The sequence below is a fragment of the Ceratotherium simum genome, chromosome 33 (genome assembly GCF_057802395.1).
Source record: "Ceratotherium simum simum isolate JZ-2026a chromosome 33, ASM5780239v1, whole genome shotgun sequence".
Classification (NCBI taxonomy): Eukaryota; Metazoa; Chordata; class Mammalia; order Perissodactyla; family Rhinocerotidae; genus Ceratotherium; species Ceratotherium simum.
This window is the reverse complement of record NC_141932.1, coordinates 9868094-9884439: the sequence shown is the minus strand read 5'-3', so window position 1 is coordinate 9884439 and position 16346 is coordinate 9868094. Positions and strand designations below refer to the sequence as shown.

General features: G+C 46.7%; 1 protein-coding gene across 1 annotated transcript; it reads right to left on the bottom strand.

Annotated features, from left to right (window-relative positions):
- Window positions 1–562: 562 nt before the first annotated feature.
- LOC101389053 (sialic acid-binding Ig-like lectin 6) lies at window positions 563–8074 on the bottom strand. The gene is given in 10 exon segments (XM_087421227.1): window positions 563–2033; window positions 4458–4539; window positions 4876–4969; window positions 5737–5997; window positions 6000–6066; window positions 6068–6357; window positions 6860–6907; window positions 7107–7385; window positions 7554–7925; window positions 8003–8074. Coding segments are annotated over 10 exon segments (1734 nt in total). The 5' UTR covers window positions 8046–8074; the 3' UTR covers window positions 563–1835.
- Between the last annotated feature and the right edge of the window lie 8272 nt (window positions 8075–16346).

The following is a 16346-nucleotide window of genomic DNA, read 5'->3' as shown; positions in this document are numbered from 1 at the left end:
TAGAAATCTTGATGAAACTGGCAGAAGGGATGTTACAAGGACTCTCAAGATGGGAGGTCATGAGGAGTAGGTGGGACAGCACACTTAATATGGTAGAGGACCTGGACCATTGTGTGCTCTCAAGAGGACATCTGGGATCCTCCGTGGGATGGGGTTGTTGGGAGAGTGAAAGGAGAAAGAACAAGTGCCCACTTTGCCACAGCAGCCCTACAGGCCTCCATGGCTGAATTCTGGACAGCTGTCCCCTTGCCTGGCCACATTGCCCCTCACTGTTCTGGAACGTGACAAGCTCTGCCATGCCTCTGGGGCTTTGCCCATGCAGACCCCTCTGCTGGGTGTTTTGGCGCTCAGGAAACGAGGACTGGGGACCACTAGCCTGGGAATCATCCTCCACTGGGAGCAGCAGGATTTTTTGGGAGAAGAGACTTGCTCCTGGGTGTGGAGGACATGTTTCTCCTGCATAGCTGGTGTCTGTGCAGGAGGTGGTGAGAATCCTGGGACAGGGAGACAGGAACTAAAGGGGTCTCCTTCAATGGATTTATTGTCAGTTCCAAAATTTCTTAGGACATTCTGGTTGTTTGCTTTTCTATGTATGGTTTTGAATCAGCTCACCATTTTCTGCAAAAGCTCTCACTGATAATTTGAAATTGCATTGAAGTTATTGATCAATTGGGAAAACTGACATCCTATCAATATTGAGTCTTCTAATCCATGAACATGGTATATATCTCCATGTACTTAGGTCTTCTTTCATTTCCTGAAGCAAATTTTGCATTTTTTCAATGTACACAACTTGTATATATTTCCTTCAACTTATTTCATAGGTTCACATTACTGTAAATTGCATCTTTAAAAAAAATTCCATTTCTAATCATCCTTGGCCATTGCATAACATTACAAAGGAATTGTGTCATTTGAACTAGTATCGTAACACCTTTCTAAACTCTTTTATTGGTTTTAGCAGCTTCTTTGTGTATAACTAGATTTTCTATGCCCACCAGCATCTTGTCTTTGAATAAAGACTCTTTTACTTCTTACTTTATGACCTGGAGAGCTCTTATTTCTTTCTTGCGTTCATTGTACTGGGAAGGGTCTACAATATATTGTTTGATGGAACTGGTAAGAGCAGCCATCTTTGCCTCCTTTCCAATCCTAAGGGAGAAATCTCCATGGCCTCTGAGACTGGCCCCTCCAAACCTTAGGAGAAATTTTTAGCAGAAACTTTCTATTAAAGCAGCCAATAAAAGTCCTGACACAAGCCTGGGCTCAGAGTTCACAAAAAGTTTCACATCAGGATTTGGTTAACTGTTTTACATGTATGTTTTCATGGCTCTTTCACAATAATCTGATTAGAAGGGTGATTCTCCTGCTTTGCAGAACAGTGAAGTGAGCCACAGAGAGACAAAGGGACTCACTCAAAAAGTGGCATGGATGGATTTGAAACTCAGTTCTTTTGGACTCAAGTCCTGTGGTCTTTCACATATACTTGGGGATTCACACCATTGCCAACAAGGCCATCAATTTTTAAATAATTGGAGGCTGAGTGTTATGAGTGGAAAAATCACAAAATGAATAAGTTGAACTCCTAACCCCCAGGACCTCAGAATGTAACTGTATTGGAGACAGGGTCTTTAAAGAAGTAATTCAGTTAAACTGAGGTCATTAGGGTGGGCCCAAATCCAATACATCTGGTATTGCTATAAGAAGAGGAAATCTTTACAAGAAGAGGGAAGACCATGTGAGGACACAGGGAGGAGACAGCTGTCTGCAAGCCCAGGAGAGAGGCCTCAAAAGGAAGCAGCCTTGCTGATTTGTTGATCTCATACTTTCAGCCTCTAGAACTGTGAGAAAATAATTCCACACTTGTGTGTCTTGATCTCTGTGTACTCGGTGTTGGTGTCTTTTTGTTCCTGAGGCTTGTGAAATCTGATGGAAGCATAGTGAAGCTCCTGTTCCTCTCTTGCGATGGGGCTCGCCCCAGCAGGGGCTGGGTGGTCTGAAGGGGAGTCTGTCCAGACCTGGTGCTGATGCGCCTGAGTGGAAGGAAGAGAAGGATTCAGAGCTGGGTAATAGGGTGAGGGAGAAAGTAGCCAAGGACCAGAATGGGATTGGGACTGATGGAACTTTTATCATTTACCCCTTCATTTGTTCAAAAATGTAATATTTAAGATTGGCCTGTCCTTTATAAGTTTTTATATTCAACACATTATATTTTAAAAAGGAAAAATGCCAGGAGAAGCTACTATTATCATATTCATCTTACAAATAGTAAGACTAAGTCTAAGAGAGATTATACACATTGCCCTGAAGACACACATCTCTAGACATGCACCACTGAGCCAGGACTGAAATCCAGCTCTTTCTCACTATGGCGCCATCCTCCATAGGGGCCGTGCAAGAGGTGCTATGTGTGGACTGATGAAGAAAGCAGACCCAGCCCCTGACACCATGCAGCTGATGGTTTCCTAGGAGAGGCAGGTACTAAATAAAGAGAAAACAAATACATTTCAAGATATCAATTTGGAATAGGAGATATTTCGAAATATAAGGCAGGGGCAGGGGCCGCATACCCAGTTTCTAGACAGGTCCTAGAAGACAGAGCAGAGAGCAGGTCCTGCAGGAAAGATGTCACTAGACACCTCCCTCATATCTGCTTCCTGCCGACAACACCCTCAGGCTAGAGGTGCATGAAACAGAAACACTCAAACAGCAGCTCAGAATGGCAAAAACATTTCTCAGGTCAGGAGGAAAGGGCTTCACTATTGAAGAGCAAATAGAAGAGAGGGAGAAGGCTGCCCAGAGGGGGCAAAAGAAAGATGAAAATCAGTGACAGATCAGCTGTGCTAATCTACTGCAGCCAAAATACGGGAAAGAAAGAAACGTGTCTTGAATAATCATAGCTACAGTATTTGCGTATAGACGACCCTCACCCAGACAGAGACACAGACAGAGATTTTAATAGAAAATGTTTTCCAGCACCATGGTTATTCAATGTTTTATTCCAGAAATATTTATTGAGTACCTGCTGTGAGTTATGAGTCAGGCATTCCTCTAGGCCCTGGGAACGCAGCAGGGAATAAAACAACAACAAACTGCCCTTGGGACTCACTTGCTGGAGGAGGGAAGGATTCTGATTGTAGTAAGGAGTCCTGTGCTCAGTATGTGCCAGATGCTGTTTTAAGTACTCCTCACAACTACTCTGTGACACAGGGTCTCCTCATATCCCATGTTACAGAATATAAACAGAGGTCAGAGAGGGAACATCATTTGTCCAGGGTCACAAAGCTCTTCAGTAGGGAAAGGGGATTTGAATGCAGGTGGTCTGGCTCTGGAGCACATGCTTTGAACGACAGTGATCTACTGAATTCAAGAGATATTCATTAAAAAAAAAAAAAGAGTTTACTGAAAATTTGAAAGTAAAGCAGTGGAAAAGATATGTCCTGATTCCTGACATCCATGATTCCTCTCCCCATGATTCCTGATGGGGACTTAGCACACACTGAGCATTCCATTCCCCAAGATCAACCAGGGGAAACAGTACAGGGAATTAAGAAAATTGAATTAGAAAGGTGACTTTCTGTCTCCTTGTTCTACCAGTTACTGAGAGAGGAGTTTTGAAATAATCAGCTGTGATTGTGGGCGTGTCTACTTCTTCCTGCATCTCTGTCAGTTTTTGTTCATTTGTTTTGATGAATGATGCTCTGTTATGGGTGCATACATGTTTAGGATTTTTATATCTTTTAATGACATGATAGAAGCCAGACATATAGAGTAAATATTGCTGGTTCCATTTATATGAAGTTCCGGAATGGGCAAAATTAATCTATCGTGATAGAAATCAGTGATCGCTGGAAATCAGGGATTGACTGGGAAGGGGAAAAAGGGAATTTGGGGGAGTGATGGAAATGTTTCATGCCTGGATTAGGGACATGGTTATGGGTGTATCCATTTTTAAAAATTCATTTAACCATATACTTAAAATGGGTGCATTTTATTCTATGTAAAGTATACCTCAATAAGTTCAGTGTTGATATTAAATAAACACGGTGGTAGATTGGAAAATGCAAAATGAGATGATGAATTGTGACTTTGGGGTGCCCGTGCTCTCTACCCTAGAGCCCGTGTCCACCACTCTCCTTGTACCCAGTGGGTCTGACACAGACTAGGTTTGAACTATTACTCTTCTCCAGTGATCAACACCAGAAGAAAAGGCTGATATTTCCAGGGGAATATGATCATCTGACAGATGAGACATAAACATCCCCAACAAACCCACTGGACTACTTACTTGTCCCACCAGAAGGAGAAGCATCAGAGAAATTGAGTCAATAATTTAAAATGTCCACCTGTGGAACTCTGGGGAGTGTTGGATATAAATAGGGAAGTTCCTAGGGGCCATTCCCGAGGGGGCATCCACAAGAGATAATGTTGAATGGAGCTCATGTCCCCTCACTCACCCTGGAGCCTGAGCCCTCGTCTGGGTTCACGTCGTCCATGCTCTGCACTGGCTGGGCTGCCTTCTTCCTGCAGGTCTTCACTCTAAGGAAACAGCCCAGGGCATTTCAGCCTGATTATTGGGAGATGGAGTAGGCAGACCACCCCCTACTCCCTGTGAAGGGCATAGAAATGCTTAATGAGGTAGGGGGAGGTGGAGCCCTTCTCCAGGTGCTCCCCCCGGGAAGGGACCCCATGCTTATCTCTATTGGTTATGGGCTGATTCATACCACCACTCAGCCTCCCTGCCCTGGCTCCTGGCTTTCCAACCAGTCAAGGTCCTCTAGCTCAGGATTTCTGAGATTCTGACACCTTATGCCCTTCCCACCTCTCCCCAAAGCCCTCAAGGACTCTCCCTCTATACCTGGAGCCCACTCTCACCTGAAAATGAGACAAAGGCATAGAGAAAGCAGGCCCATGATGCCAGCTCCCTCGACCGCTCCCAGGACCCTGCCAGCCCTGGGTTCTGGCTTACCTGTAGATAATTTGAGTTTTGAGTAAACTCCAACCCCAATACGTGGCATCCTCCCAACTGGTCACTTCTCTCTCTCTGTGTTCCCTTAGTGTACCCACTCCCCAAACAGGACTCAGTCGCTCTGCATTCCACTGCTCTGTAGACCCTGGCCCAGCCCCTTCCCCTGGCCACAGGACTGAGGATCTTACACCCCCAGCCACTCTGGACCAGACCTTGGGGTGCCTCTCCTCCATGCCCCATCTCTCTGGGCTGTTATGGGTTAAATTGTTTCCCGGCCCCAAAATGCATATGTTGAAATTCACTCCCCCTCAGGCATATTCCCTGCCCCTTACCTCAGAATGTGACCTCATTTGGAGACAGGGTCTTTACAGCAGTTATAGTTAAAATGAGAACTTTAGGTTGGGCCCTAATCCAATATAACTGATGTCGTCATTAAAAAGGGGAAATTCGCACACAGAGTGGGTGAATGCCAAGTAATGACGAAGGCAGAGATAGGGGAGATGCTTCTACAAGCCAAGGCATGCCGAGGATTACCATCAAACCACCAGAACCTGGGGGAGAGGCCTGGAACAGATTCCCACAGCCTCAGAGGGAACCAGCCCTGTTGACACCTTGATCTCTGGATTCTGCCCTCCAGAACTATGAGACAACAAATCTCTGTTGTTTAACGCCCTTTTTGAGGTAGTTTGTTATGGCAGCCCTAAGAAACTAAAACCAGGGTCCAGGCTCCTCTTTCCCCAAGTGTCACCCCACATGAGACCCCTCACCTGGAAGCAGCAGGACAGTGGCACTCTGAGTCCCATGGACATTCACAGCCTTGCAGCTGAGCCTCAAGACAGAGCTGATCCCCTCACTGAGGCTCAAGGAGCTGTTGGCCCAGGGCCCAGTGGAGCTGGAGGTGACCGTGAGGGAGGCGTTGCTGCTGTTCCCCTCCAGCAGACCCTCCCCCAACCTCCAGTGCAGGGAGGGGGCCGACTGGGCTCGGGATGAGCAGCCACAGTGCAGACCTTGATCCTCCAAAGAGCAGGAGGTCCTAACAGCTGTGGGGGTCTGAGGGGAGGGAAGAGAACTTCAGCAGTGCCTCTGCCCTCCACAGGACCCAGGTGTCCTGCTCCAGGGGTCTTCATACTCACAGACCACGGAGAGGCTCACAGAGACATTTTGGGAGCCCAGCGGGTGCCAAGCAAGGCAGGTGAAGTCTCCTCCTGTAGTCCCTAGGCGAGGAAGATCCAGGATGGCGGTGGTGGAGATGGTGGTGGCGTTCAGAGCTGGGGACCCCCGGAACCAGCTCAGCTCTGCAGGGGGGTTGCTGTCAGCCACACAGAGCAGCCGCACAGCCTGGCCCTCCAGGACGGGAAGGGTCGAGGCATTTTGCAGGACCTTGAGGGCTTTGGGCAGAGAGATGCAGAGAGACAAAGACAGAGAGATATGGGGTGGGTGAAGCTGGCATCTCTCTCCACGCTAACTCTGAGGAGGGGACTAGGAGAGTCGGGCCCCAGGCCTTCAGAAGAGGTCCAGAAGATTTCCCTGAGCTGCTCAGAGTGTCAGGCAGATGGAGGACAGAGGGCTCAGGACAGGGACATAGTGAACAAATGCAGTTAATGGACCAATGAGGGCCTATGGAAGCAGGAGGAGGTAAAACGTCAGAGAGAAAGTGAAACAAGAGGGATGTGACAGCTTCCTTTGGATTTGGCCAGAGAAAGCTGTGGGTGAGAAAAGATTAACTTCAGGGAGTTGGGATTTGTGGGGGCTTCCCCCTGTGCTCTCCCCACGTCTGACCTCAGTATCTGGCTTCTCACTTATCTCTCACCTAGTCCCCGGACAATTGGAGCTCTAGATCCAGCTAGACCTGCATCCAGCCCAGCTCTGGAGAGAAGAGGTTTTTCTTACCTGTGCTGTTTCCTTGGAAGATGCTGATGGCCATGTTCTGTGGAGCATCTGTGACAGAAGGATGTTGCAGCCTTAACACCCATGGTGACAGATGGGTGGGCACTGGGCCTTTCCCCCAAGAGCCATGGAAACTGGTATAGGGGGACCCCTTCCTGTTAGACTAGCAGGACCCCTACATCAAGCCCTAGCCCAGCTCTGCCTTGGCCCCACCTCTTCAGGGACTCGGGTGACCTGGCCCAGCACTCACAGGTGATGTTGAGCTGGATGGTCCTTTCCACAGTCACACCAGCTGCAGGGAAATTCACCTGACAGGTGAGGTTGGTGCCATGGTCCTGGGGCTCTGGGATGAGGGTGAGCACTGAGGAGAGGCAGGTCCTGGGGCCCAGAGAGGTGATGGCAGCTGATGTCCAGGAGAAGATGGGGGGTGTGCCCTGCTCACAGGCCCAGGGCACAGAACAGGTCAGGTTCCTGGGGTGGCTGGACTCCAGGGACCCAGAGATAAGAATGTTGGGCCTGTGGGTCAGGGCTGGTGAAGAGAGAGAGGAGGTTGGGGCCCCTCGGCCTGTTTTCAGCCTGCCCCAGGGTTTTTTCACAACTGTCCCCACCACACCCCACACCTAGGAAGAACAGAACCTTCATTTTTCTATTTCCCATGCCCCACACTCTGGGGCTTTTCCCTGGGCCCCCACCATACCTGTCACATGCAGAGATAGCGTCTTATCTAGATACGAGTGTTTCCTGAAGTATCTCTCCATTCGAAAGAAGTACGTCCCACTGTCCCCCATGTTGACGTCTCTGATGCTCAGGGAGCAGTTGTGGGCCTGGGGGTCTCCGAGGAGGAAGAACCGGCCCTGGGTGTTCTCCTGCAGCTTCTGTTTTGGTTTGTTTGTGGCCACTAGAAGATCATGGTTTCTATCCTCCCCTTTCCTGAACCAAAACATGTGAAGGGTTCCTAAGGTAGTCTTGGGATAGGAAAATTTGCAGGGCACGAGGACACACAGGCCCTCCTGCACTGTCACAGACTCCAGTAGTTCCAGATGGTAGCTCTGATCCTGAGCCGTGGGCACTGGGGAGAGAGAGAAACACAGCCTGGAGCTCCAGGGCTTCCCTGGAGTGGGGTCCCGTCTCCCCTTAACCACTCACCTTCCCATAGCAGGGGCAGCAGCAGCAGCAGCTGCAGTGGCATTTCTTCCTCTTGCCCTGGGACAGTCTGCCTTTGGGGTCCCTCTGAGAGAGAAGAGAAAGCCGCAGCTGTGGGAGGGCAGAGGAAGCTGAGACAGGAAGCCTGTGGTAAAAAGAAAGGGCCATATGCCCAGAAGAGGAAACTTCAGAGTCACAGAGTCAGCTGTGACTGCCCCTTTGAGATCATCCAGGCCCATTTCTGCTTGTGGCAGGTGAACCCTGAAGCTCAGACATGCAAGGGGCTTTCCCAAGTAAGGCAACAAGGAAGGACGAGAGCCCCCAAGTCCTGCCTCCTGGATTCATGCACGGTTGTCTGTACCGGAGAAGCAGGTCCCTCCAGGCCAGCTCCCGGAGTCAAGAGTGCCAAGAGGATGAATTCCCATGGAGACAGCCAGGGAAAGCCTTTCTATTTGCCTATTATTGGGCCTGAAAAATCACATACAGGTATTCATCTATAGGCTGAACATCTCTGATGGTTCTATCTATAGATCTAGTACCTCCTAGGAAGGTCATCTGGCATGTAGGGCTAGGGTTATGACCTTGGGACCCTAACGTATGGGTGAGTACTTAGGAATGGTAGGAGGTCTTGGGACCCTGAGGGAGAGAAACATCATCTTACACAAATTGCTGGCATAGTGCTGTTTAGACCCCAAGATGGTTGCACATCTGGTGAAAGAGGTATAGATGGGGTATCTAGTACAAGCTGGAGAGGAGAAAAGGACTCAGACCCCAGAGTGCGATCCGGGGGGTAACCCTCACATCGGCCTCCCCGCTTCTTAGCCCCTTGATCCTGAACACCTCCCCCACCCTCCAGGCAAGGTGCCAGGGTATTCCTGTCTCTGGGGTTCTCTCCTGGGAACCCTTGGCTACTTGTCACCTTCAGAGACAGTGTTATATATTGGGAGTCATATTTTACATAATATTTCTCTATCCTAAAGTCTTCCCACTTTCCCACCTCTTGGAAAATCTGATGCTTAGAGAGCAACTGTGGGCCCCTGCATCCCCGAGGAGGTTGAGTCAGCTCCACATTCTTGCTTCCAGGTTTGATAGGGTCTGTGGCCAGAGGGGGATTATGGTGTCTATTGGCCACCTCCAGGATCTGAAGGCCAGTGTCGAGTGGGCTAAAGTCAGTCCATAAGGTCCATGGGTTGAATTGGAGAATGGGATATGATGCACAGGCAGGCCCTCCTTCTCCATCACTGGCTGAAGGCTACAGACTGTACCTGCACCATCCTCCAGGGTCCGCTGCAGGAAATAGAGTCTCTGACACCGCCCAGAAATCTCTTCCTCACACCTGTTGCCCTCACAGTTGTGGCTGCAACAGCAGCAGCGTCTCTGGGCTGCAGAAGATCATCTAGATTCCCTCGATACTATCAGATGAGCCTTTCCCAACTGCAAGGTGGGTGCGACTGTTGGGTGGTCGGTGAGCTGGGAGCTCTTTCTGATTGAGATGTGTGGTTTCTGTCTCCAAAGTTCTCCCTTCAACAAGAATACCCCTCTCTGTCTTGGGTCACTGCAGGGGAAGTGAAAGCTGAGCTCTTCTCCCCTGGGACCACAGCAGGGTGGACCCTTCCTCCTTTCTGTACCCTGAAATGCCACCTGTCACTTTCCGAAGACCAACCCCCACTTTCCTCAAGAGAGATGCGGAGTTTGGCGTCTATTTTCCCCAGATAGTCTTCTTGGAGCCTCCCTCATGGGGACAGAGGAATGAGAGACCAAGACTCTCCTGGGACCAAATCCTCTCTGTGTGGGACCCACTCCAGGGGTGGAGCTCCCCAGAGGCCTCAGGAAGCATTGGGTGAACTCTTGAATTCATCTGCATGGAGAGACCATATGGAAAGAGGCTGGGACTGAGCCTAGAGCCCTGAATCCAGTGCCAGACTTTGGTGAGCTGTTTGGGTTCAGGGTGAGACAGACCCTATGACTGGGTTCTTTTTCCTCCTCACGTTTCCTGGGAGCCCTGCACATACATGTACAGAATGTCTCTCCCCATCTTCTCCACAGCTCCTCCAGCCTCCACAATTCTCCTCCATGGGGTGACCATGTAATTCCCCTCTCCTTACCTATCTCCCCTTTGTAGTCTGTAGGTCTCCCACTGACAGCGATCCATCTCTGATGTCACAGAACATTTTTCCCAATCTCAGCAAGCTCCTTCGTGTGCCTAAACACTTTGAATGTCTTTCATCACTTCCAAAGACAATGCCTCATTCAGCCTTCTGATATTTCATTCCTTCATTTATCTGACAGACATTGAGGCATAATTTTTAAGAATTTTTCTGGATTTGGTACAGAGCTAGAGACAGTAAAGGACCATGAGTCTTGTTCTCTGTTCTCTCCAGAGCTCCATTTGGGTACCAGCTAGAGACTGAGCAAGAGACAGAGAGGAAGAGAGAGAGAGGGTGAAGGAGAGAGAGGGAGAGGGAGAGAGACAGATATATAAGCGTGTTGGGGAGAGAGGTCCTTGTGTCTGTAAGAGCTAGAAGAGGGGGGAATAGGGGCTTTCCCCAGCCAGAGAGGGATTTCTGAGAAGACTGAAGGTGGAATCTCCCCTCAGAGGCAAGAAACCAAGGGTATGTGAGACGTCCCTCTGTCATGGAACATAAGGCTTATGTCCTGGGGGTGGCAAGGAGCCTGAGAAGGGCTGACCTACACTGGGAGTCCCTTATCCTGTTCATGTCCGCTCCCCAAGCCTCTTCCAATTCTCCCATTAGGGTCGGCCCACAGGAGGGGCGCTCTTTTCAGCAAAGACACAGCCTGGTCTTTGGGGACCCCCAGAAAGTGGACATGGCGCTGTCCATGGTGCTGAAGCAGAATTGGGTCCCGAGTTTAGGAATAACTGGGCAGTGGGGAAAGGTCTGATTAGACAGGAACCCGATCTGGGCCTCAGGTCAGGAATGCAGCTGAGTCAGAGATAATGGACAGCCTAGGAAGGAGAAAATCAGGGGGGTGTGGATTGTCTGGTCTGGGGGCTGGGCTTCCCCTGTGCCCCTTCTCCTCCTTTACTCTCTGGAATGTCCATTGGGCTCTGCCAAGCCACTGAATTAAAGCCAGCAGCAGCCCATCTCTAGACTTCGTGTTATGTGAGAAAAATAGAGCCCTATTTGTTAAAGTTCCTGGAAGTCAGCCCTTTTGTAACTTAGAGCAAAATGCTTTTCTAATTGATACAATCAGTGGGGATTGGAGATGATTCCTCCAATTCCATTTGAGACCAACACGACATTTTCCAAAAGTGCCCCACTCCTTTAAATCTCCCAGTGGCACATGAGAGTGCCTGATATGTCTGACTTTTTTCACTTTTGCTAATTCAAGATTAGAGAAATGGTATTATATCCTTTCTTTACTTTGCCTCAGTGTGATCATAAACAGGCTTTCCCATCTTTTACTTTTTTAATTAACTGTAATCTTTCTTTGTGAATTATCTATTCAAAGCATTTACACAGATAGACCTTGAAGTTTTCCTTCTAAAATTCTCTAAAGATATTAATCTCATCCCTATTATTTACCTCAGAGAATAATATATTTTGCCAACAAATATGCATCTCTAAATTTCAAAGTTTAGGTTTTACTATTTTTGACCTTTGTGTAAGTGGCAGCATAGAGCACGCATTTTTTTCTGGCTACTTCCACCTAATATTAGTTTTTAAAATTTTTGTTGTAACGAGTATAACATGCAGAAGAAGACACAAATGGCTCAGTGTGCAGCTCAGTGATTTATCACAAAGCAAATACAATCAGTTCATGAAATAGAGTTTTGCCAGCTCCCAAAATGCCTCAACAGTCTATGCTCACACAATTGAAGCAGGAGGTTCATGCTTTCTCTCTGCCACACTTGCTGTTATCTGCCTACTTGATTTCCTGGTCTGATGAGTGTGGAGTAGTATCTCGTTTCTGTTTGATTATTTTCAACTACCAGTGAGTTCGAGCATCTCAACGTGGACTTGTCTTTCATTCATGCTTCCCCATTTGTGACATAAATATTCACATCCATTGTTTATTTTTATGTTGGCTTGTTTTCCTTTTTCTTGTTGATTTGTGGAAGTTTTTGTACATCCTAGTTAAAATGCTCTTGTGAGCTTAACTAAAGGAAATTATTTCTCCCATTCTGTCATTTCTTGATTAAATTTGTCTAGGTTGCCCTCAATTTGATGGCAACCTTTGTTTTGATGCAATCAAATCTATCATACAAATTAGTCTTTTATTTCTCTGGCAGATAAAACTGAGTATTTCTTGAGCTTAAAAAAAAAAAACTGTTCTCTCATTTATGAATATTGAGCTCTAGGGGGAAGAATCATTGTAAAACGTCACCAAAAGATGAGTATCAGAGAGTCGAACTTCTCTTATCTTGTCAAATTTTTACTATAATTTTTGCTGTGATATATATAAAGTGTATAACCATATAGGTGACATTAGTAAAATGGTTAGAAAGCAAAAACTAGTGTAAACCCGACACAGATCAAATAATAAAACACTAATGACCACCCTTCAAATGTCCCCTTTGTGGGTCTCTCTGATTACAACACTCTGTGTATCTCTCCTAAAAGTATCTATGCTCCTGGCTTTTACATGAACCATTTCAACATTTTCTTTATAGTTTTATCACTCATCTATGTATCCCTAAAATTTATACTTCAGATAAACCTATTTTTGAATCTTTAAAAAATGTAACCATAGTATATGTCATTGCCTGTGTCTTTATTCATTTTTATTGTGGTATAATTTACACATAATGAATATATATTTATGTACATTTATAAATAATGGATTTATATATAACAAGTGAATTTTTTGATAGTTAATAGACTTTATTTTTTAGAACAGTTTTAGGTTTACAAAGAAATTGAGCAGATAGTACAGAGAGTTCCCATATATACCTCCCTTCCCCTCACGATTTCCCCTATTACTAACATCTTGCATTAGTGTGGTACATTTGTTACAATTAATGAACCCATATCAATACATCATTATCAACTGAAGTCCATAGTTCACACTATGGTTCTTTCTTTGTGTTGTACAGTTCTATGGGTTTTGACAAAAGCATAATGTCTTGTATCTACCATTACAGTATCTTACATATATATTTTTTCAAATATGCACAATATATACTTATGATGTATAACATACAAATATATTAATATATAATAAATAATTTTTATATAATGTATTTTTCTAAAGTGCACAAGTTTTAATGAGTTTTGATAAATGCATACATCCACCGCAATCAAGATGTGGAATATTTCCATCACTACAGAAATTTCCTTCATGACACCTCCTCCCTGAGGCAGGCTTTACTGATTTCTATCACCGTAGCTTAGTTTGGGCCACAATAGAACTTCATCAAAGTGGAATCATACTGTGTGCTCTTTTATGTCTGGCTTTTTGCAATTCCTGCAAGCTGTTGTATATATCGGTGGTTCATTCCATTTTACTGCTGAGTAGTATCTCGGGCACAGGGAGTCCAGAGTCTGATGCTTCCTGCATCTGCCCTCATGTTCTAGAGAATTGTCCCAGGGACTCCTGCTCCACCTCACATGATCCATCCTGCTCCTCTGGACCCAGGACCTGGGGCCTCTGGGGCAAATTCACATCACCAGGCATGTCCAGTCTGGGCTTCTACTCTCGGTCTCTCTTGCTGTCAACTCCACTTTTCCCAGGAGCCCAAAGGTGGATGGGTATCTGGAGGCTCCAACCGGAACCACTAGGGAGAGTCAGGCTGGGCTGTGAAGGGAGACCCTCCAGCCTCAATGATGTGGCCTGACCCAGGGCCTCTGAGCGACAACAAGATGCCCTGGAAAGGCAATGACCACATGGTCACTCATCCAACATTCACTTCACATGAATTTCTGGGGGCCCTTAGGTGAAGATTACTGTCCTAGACACCAAGAGTAGACAAAACTCAGGAAAATCTAGCTCTATTAGGGTAAAAAAGAAAAAAAGGAAAGAAAATACTAAAAAATTTGTACTGAACTAAAAGAAATTGAATCACAGCTCTGCCACCTTTTAACTGCGAGAATATAAAGGTATTATTTTAGTCATAGTTTCCAAAATGAAGAGGGAGGTATTTATCACAGGTGTGTAACTGACACGTGATGAGGTTTGTGAAGGTCTCAGCACCTGCCTGGCACTTGGTGAACACTGCACCCTAAATAATTCCCAACACAGGGATCCATGTAACACACCCCAATAGAAAACTATTGTCAATATGCTCAACTGCCAGTCACTGACCCTTACCATGTCCTCAGGGACCCAAAGAGAGGCCAACAGTGACCCACTCATCCATTCCCAAAGGATGCCAACACTCACTTCCCAGAAAGCAATGCAATCACCTTCACAAACCCCCATTACTAACCCCCTAGGCCTCTAGGTCAGTGGCTCCTTTATGCTGCCCTCAGCATCCCACTCTACTGATTCTATAGGTCCCCAATCACTGACCCCCTCAAGTGTGTTACAATGTGACTCTCAAAGTCCTCCAGTCCCTGAAGCTCCTGCTCTCAATCAATTAGACTCCTAAAGGCCCCCAAGCTGTGGATCACTTCCCCAAATGTTCCCCAGTACCATCTCTGTGAGGTCAGCAGGACCAGCCCCAGGGACAGTTCTCCAGAACCCAAGGATAGACACAGGAAGCAGCAGATTGGGACTGTCTATTCTTTGGACAATCTGGATCCTCCTGCTGAGAGCTGACCACAGGGGGCCGGTGTTTCCTCATTCACAGGCCTTCTGTGTTACAGAGGAAACTATGGACTGGCTGATGGAGAAGCATGAGTTGGAGTAGGTTTGCTGGGGAGAATGGGGGAGTGGAATCTGTGGAGTGAATATTAGGGGTGTCTTCAGGATGAGTGATGGGGGAGATCTTAGAGTGAGTGATGGGGGTCTTTGAGGTGAGTGATCTCTTCAAGAGCATTGTTGGATGAACGATGGGGACTGTGTGAGGTAAAGGACGGGCAGCTCTTTTGGCTGAGTTGACGAGGAGTCTATGGGGTGAGTGATGGGGGCAAGTTTCTCTAATTTAAGTTGGATGACTGGATTATCAATTTTCACCCTTTCCTTGTGTTTTTCTGTATGTATATAAGTATTTTTGTAACAGTTAAACTTCAAGTGTAGTTTGAATGTAGGTTTTTATATCACTTGTTAGTGAGACCTGCTCATTTGAGGACAGTGAACATGTGTCTTAGGAGGGCCTTAAGTTGAGAAACTTACAAGAGATGAAGCTTGTCAAGCCCTCAGCACCTGCCTGGCATGTGGTAAACGTTGAATAAAAACCAGCAAGTTGCAGAGTTAAGTATCAGGTAGCTTGTTTAATTTTCACACAACCCTGTCTGCTAAATAGTATGATCATTATTATAGCCATTTTGTGGATGAGGAAACTGAGGCAGAGTGCTGTTACTTAATTTGCCTTAAGGTCAAAAGAGAAGATCAGGGAATCAGTCCCACATCAGCTTTGTTTTAAACTGCATGCAGTCACCAGTGTCCCATGTGGTCCCCTACCTGGTCAGCTTCCAGAAACACCATTTCCATTTCCTGTTGCCTTCAGGTAGCTCAGATTTTGTGGCGGCCATGTCTGGTGTGCCTATTCTGAGCTCTGGACATTTCACTGCCTATCAATGACACCCTACACAGCCCAGCCTCTACTGACAAAGATAAAGGTTAAATTCACCCTAGCCAACCGCCCACTGTGACCTGGAAAACCTGCAGATCTGCACCAGGACCCCCAATCACTGATTACCTCCGGTTTGTCCATAATGGGTTGACCCACAGATACAAATCAGTCACTGATAGCACAGACATTCAGAAATCCCCAAACGAGTGGACCAAGGCTGCAGAGGATCCTGAAATGCTCCTAAGACACTAACACAGCCCAAGCTCTGAAAAATTATTAAGCTATTGATTAATAATAACTGTGTCCCAAGGAGTGTCATTCACTGATTTTCACAAATCCCCAACAATCCCCAATACAAGGATCAACGTATGGCACCCGAATAGAAACCCATCCATCCACCTGTTCAACTGCCAATCACTGACCTTTACCACATTCACAGGGACCCAAAGGGAAGCCGAAATGACCCTTTCCCCAAAGACCACCAACACTCACCACCCAGAAACAATGCAGTCACAAACCCTGATCACTGATCCCCTACACCTCTAGTCAACTGGTTCCCGTATGCTTAAAATTACAGCTACCCTCAGCACCCCAAGCTACCAACTGCTATATGTTACCACTCACTAGCCCCCCAAGTGTATTACAGTATGACCCTCAAAGTCCTCCAGTCCCTGAAGTTCCTAGACTCTCAATCAATCACTAAACCCCACA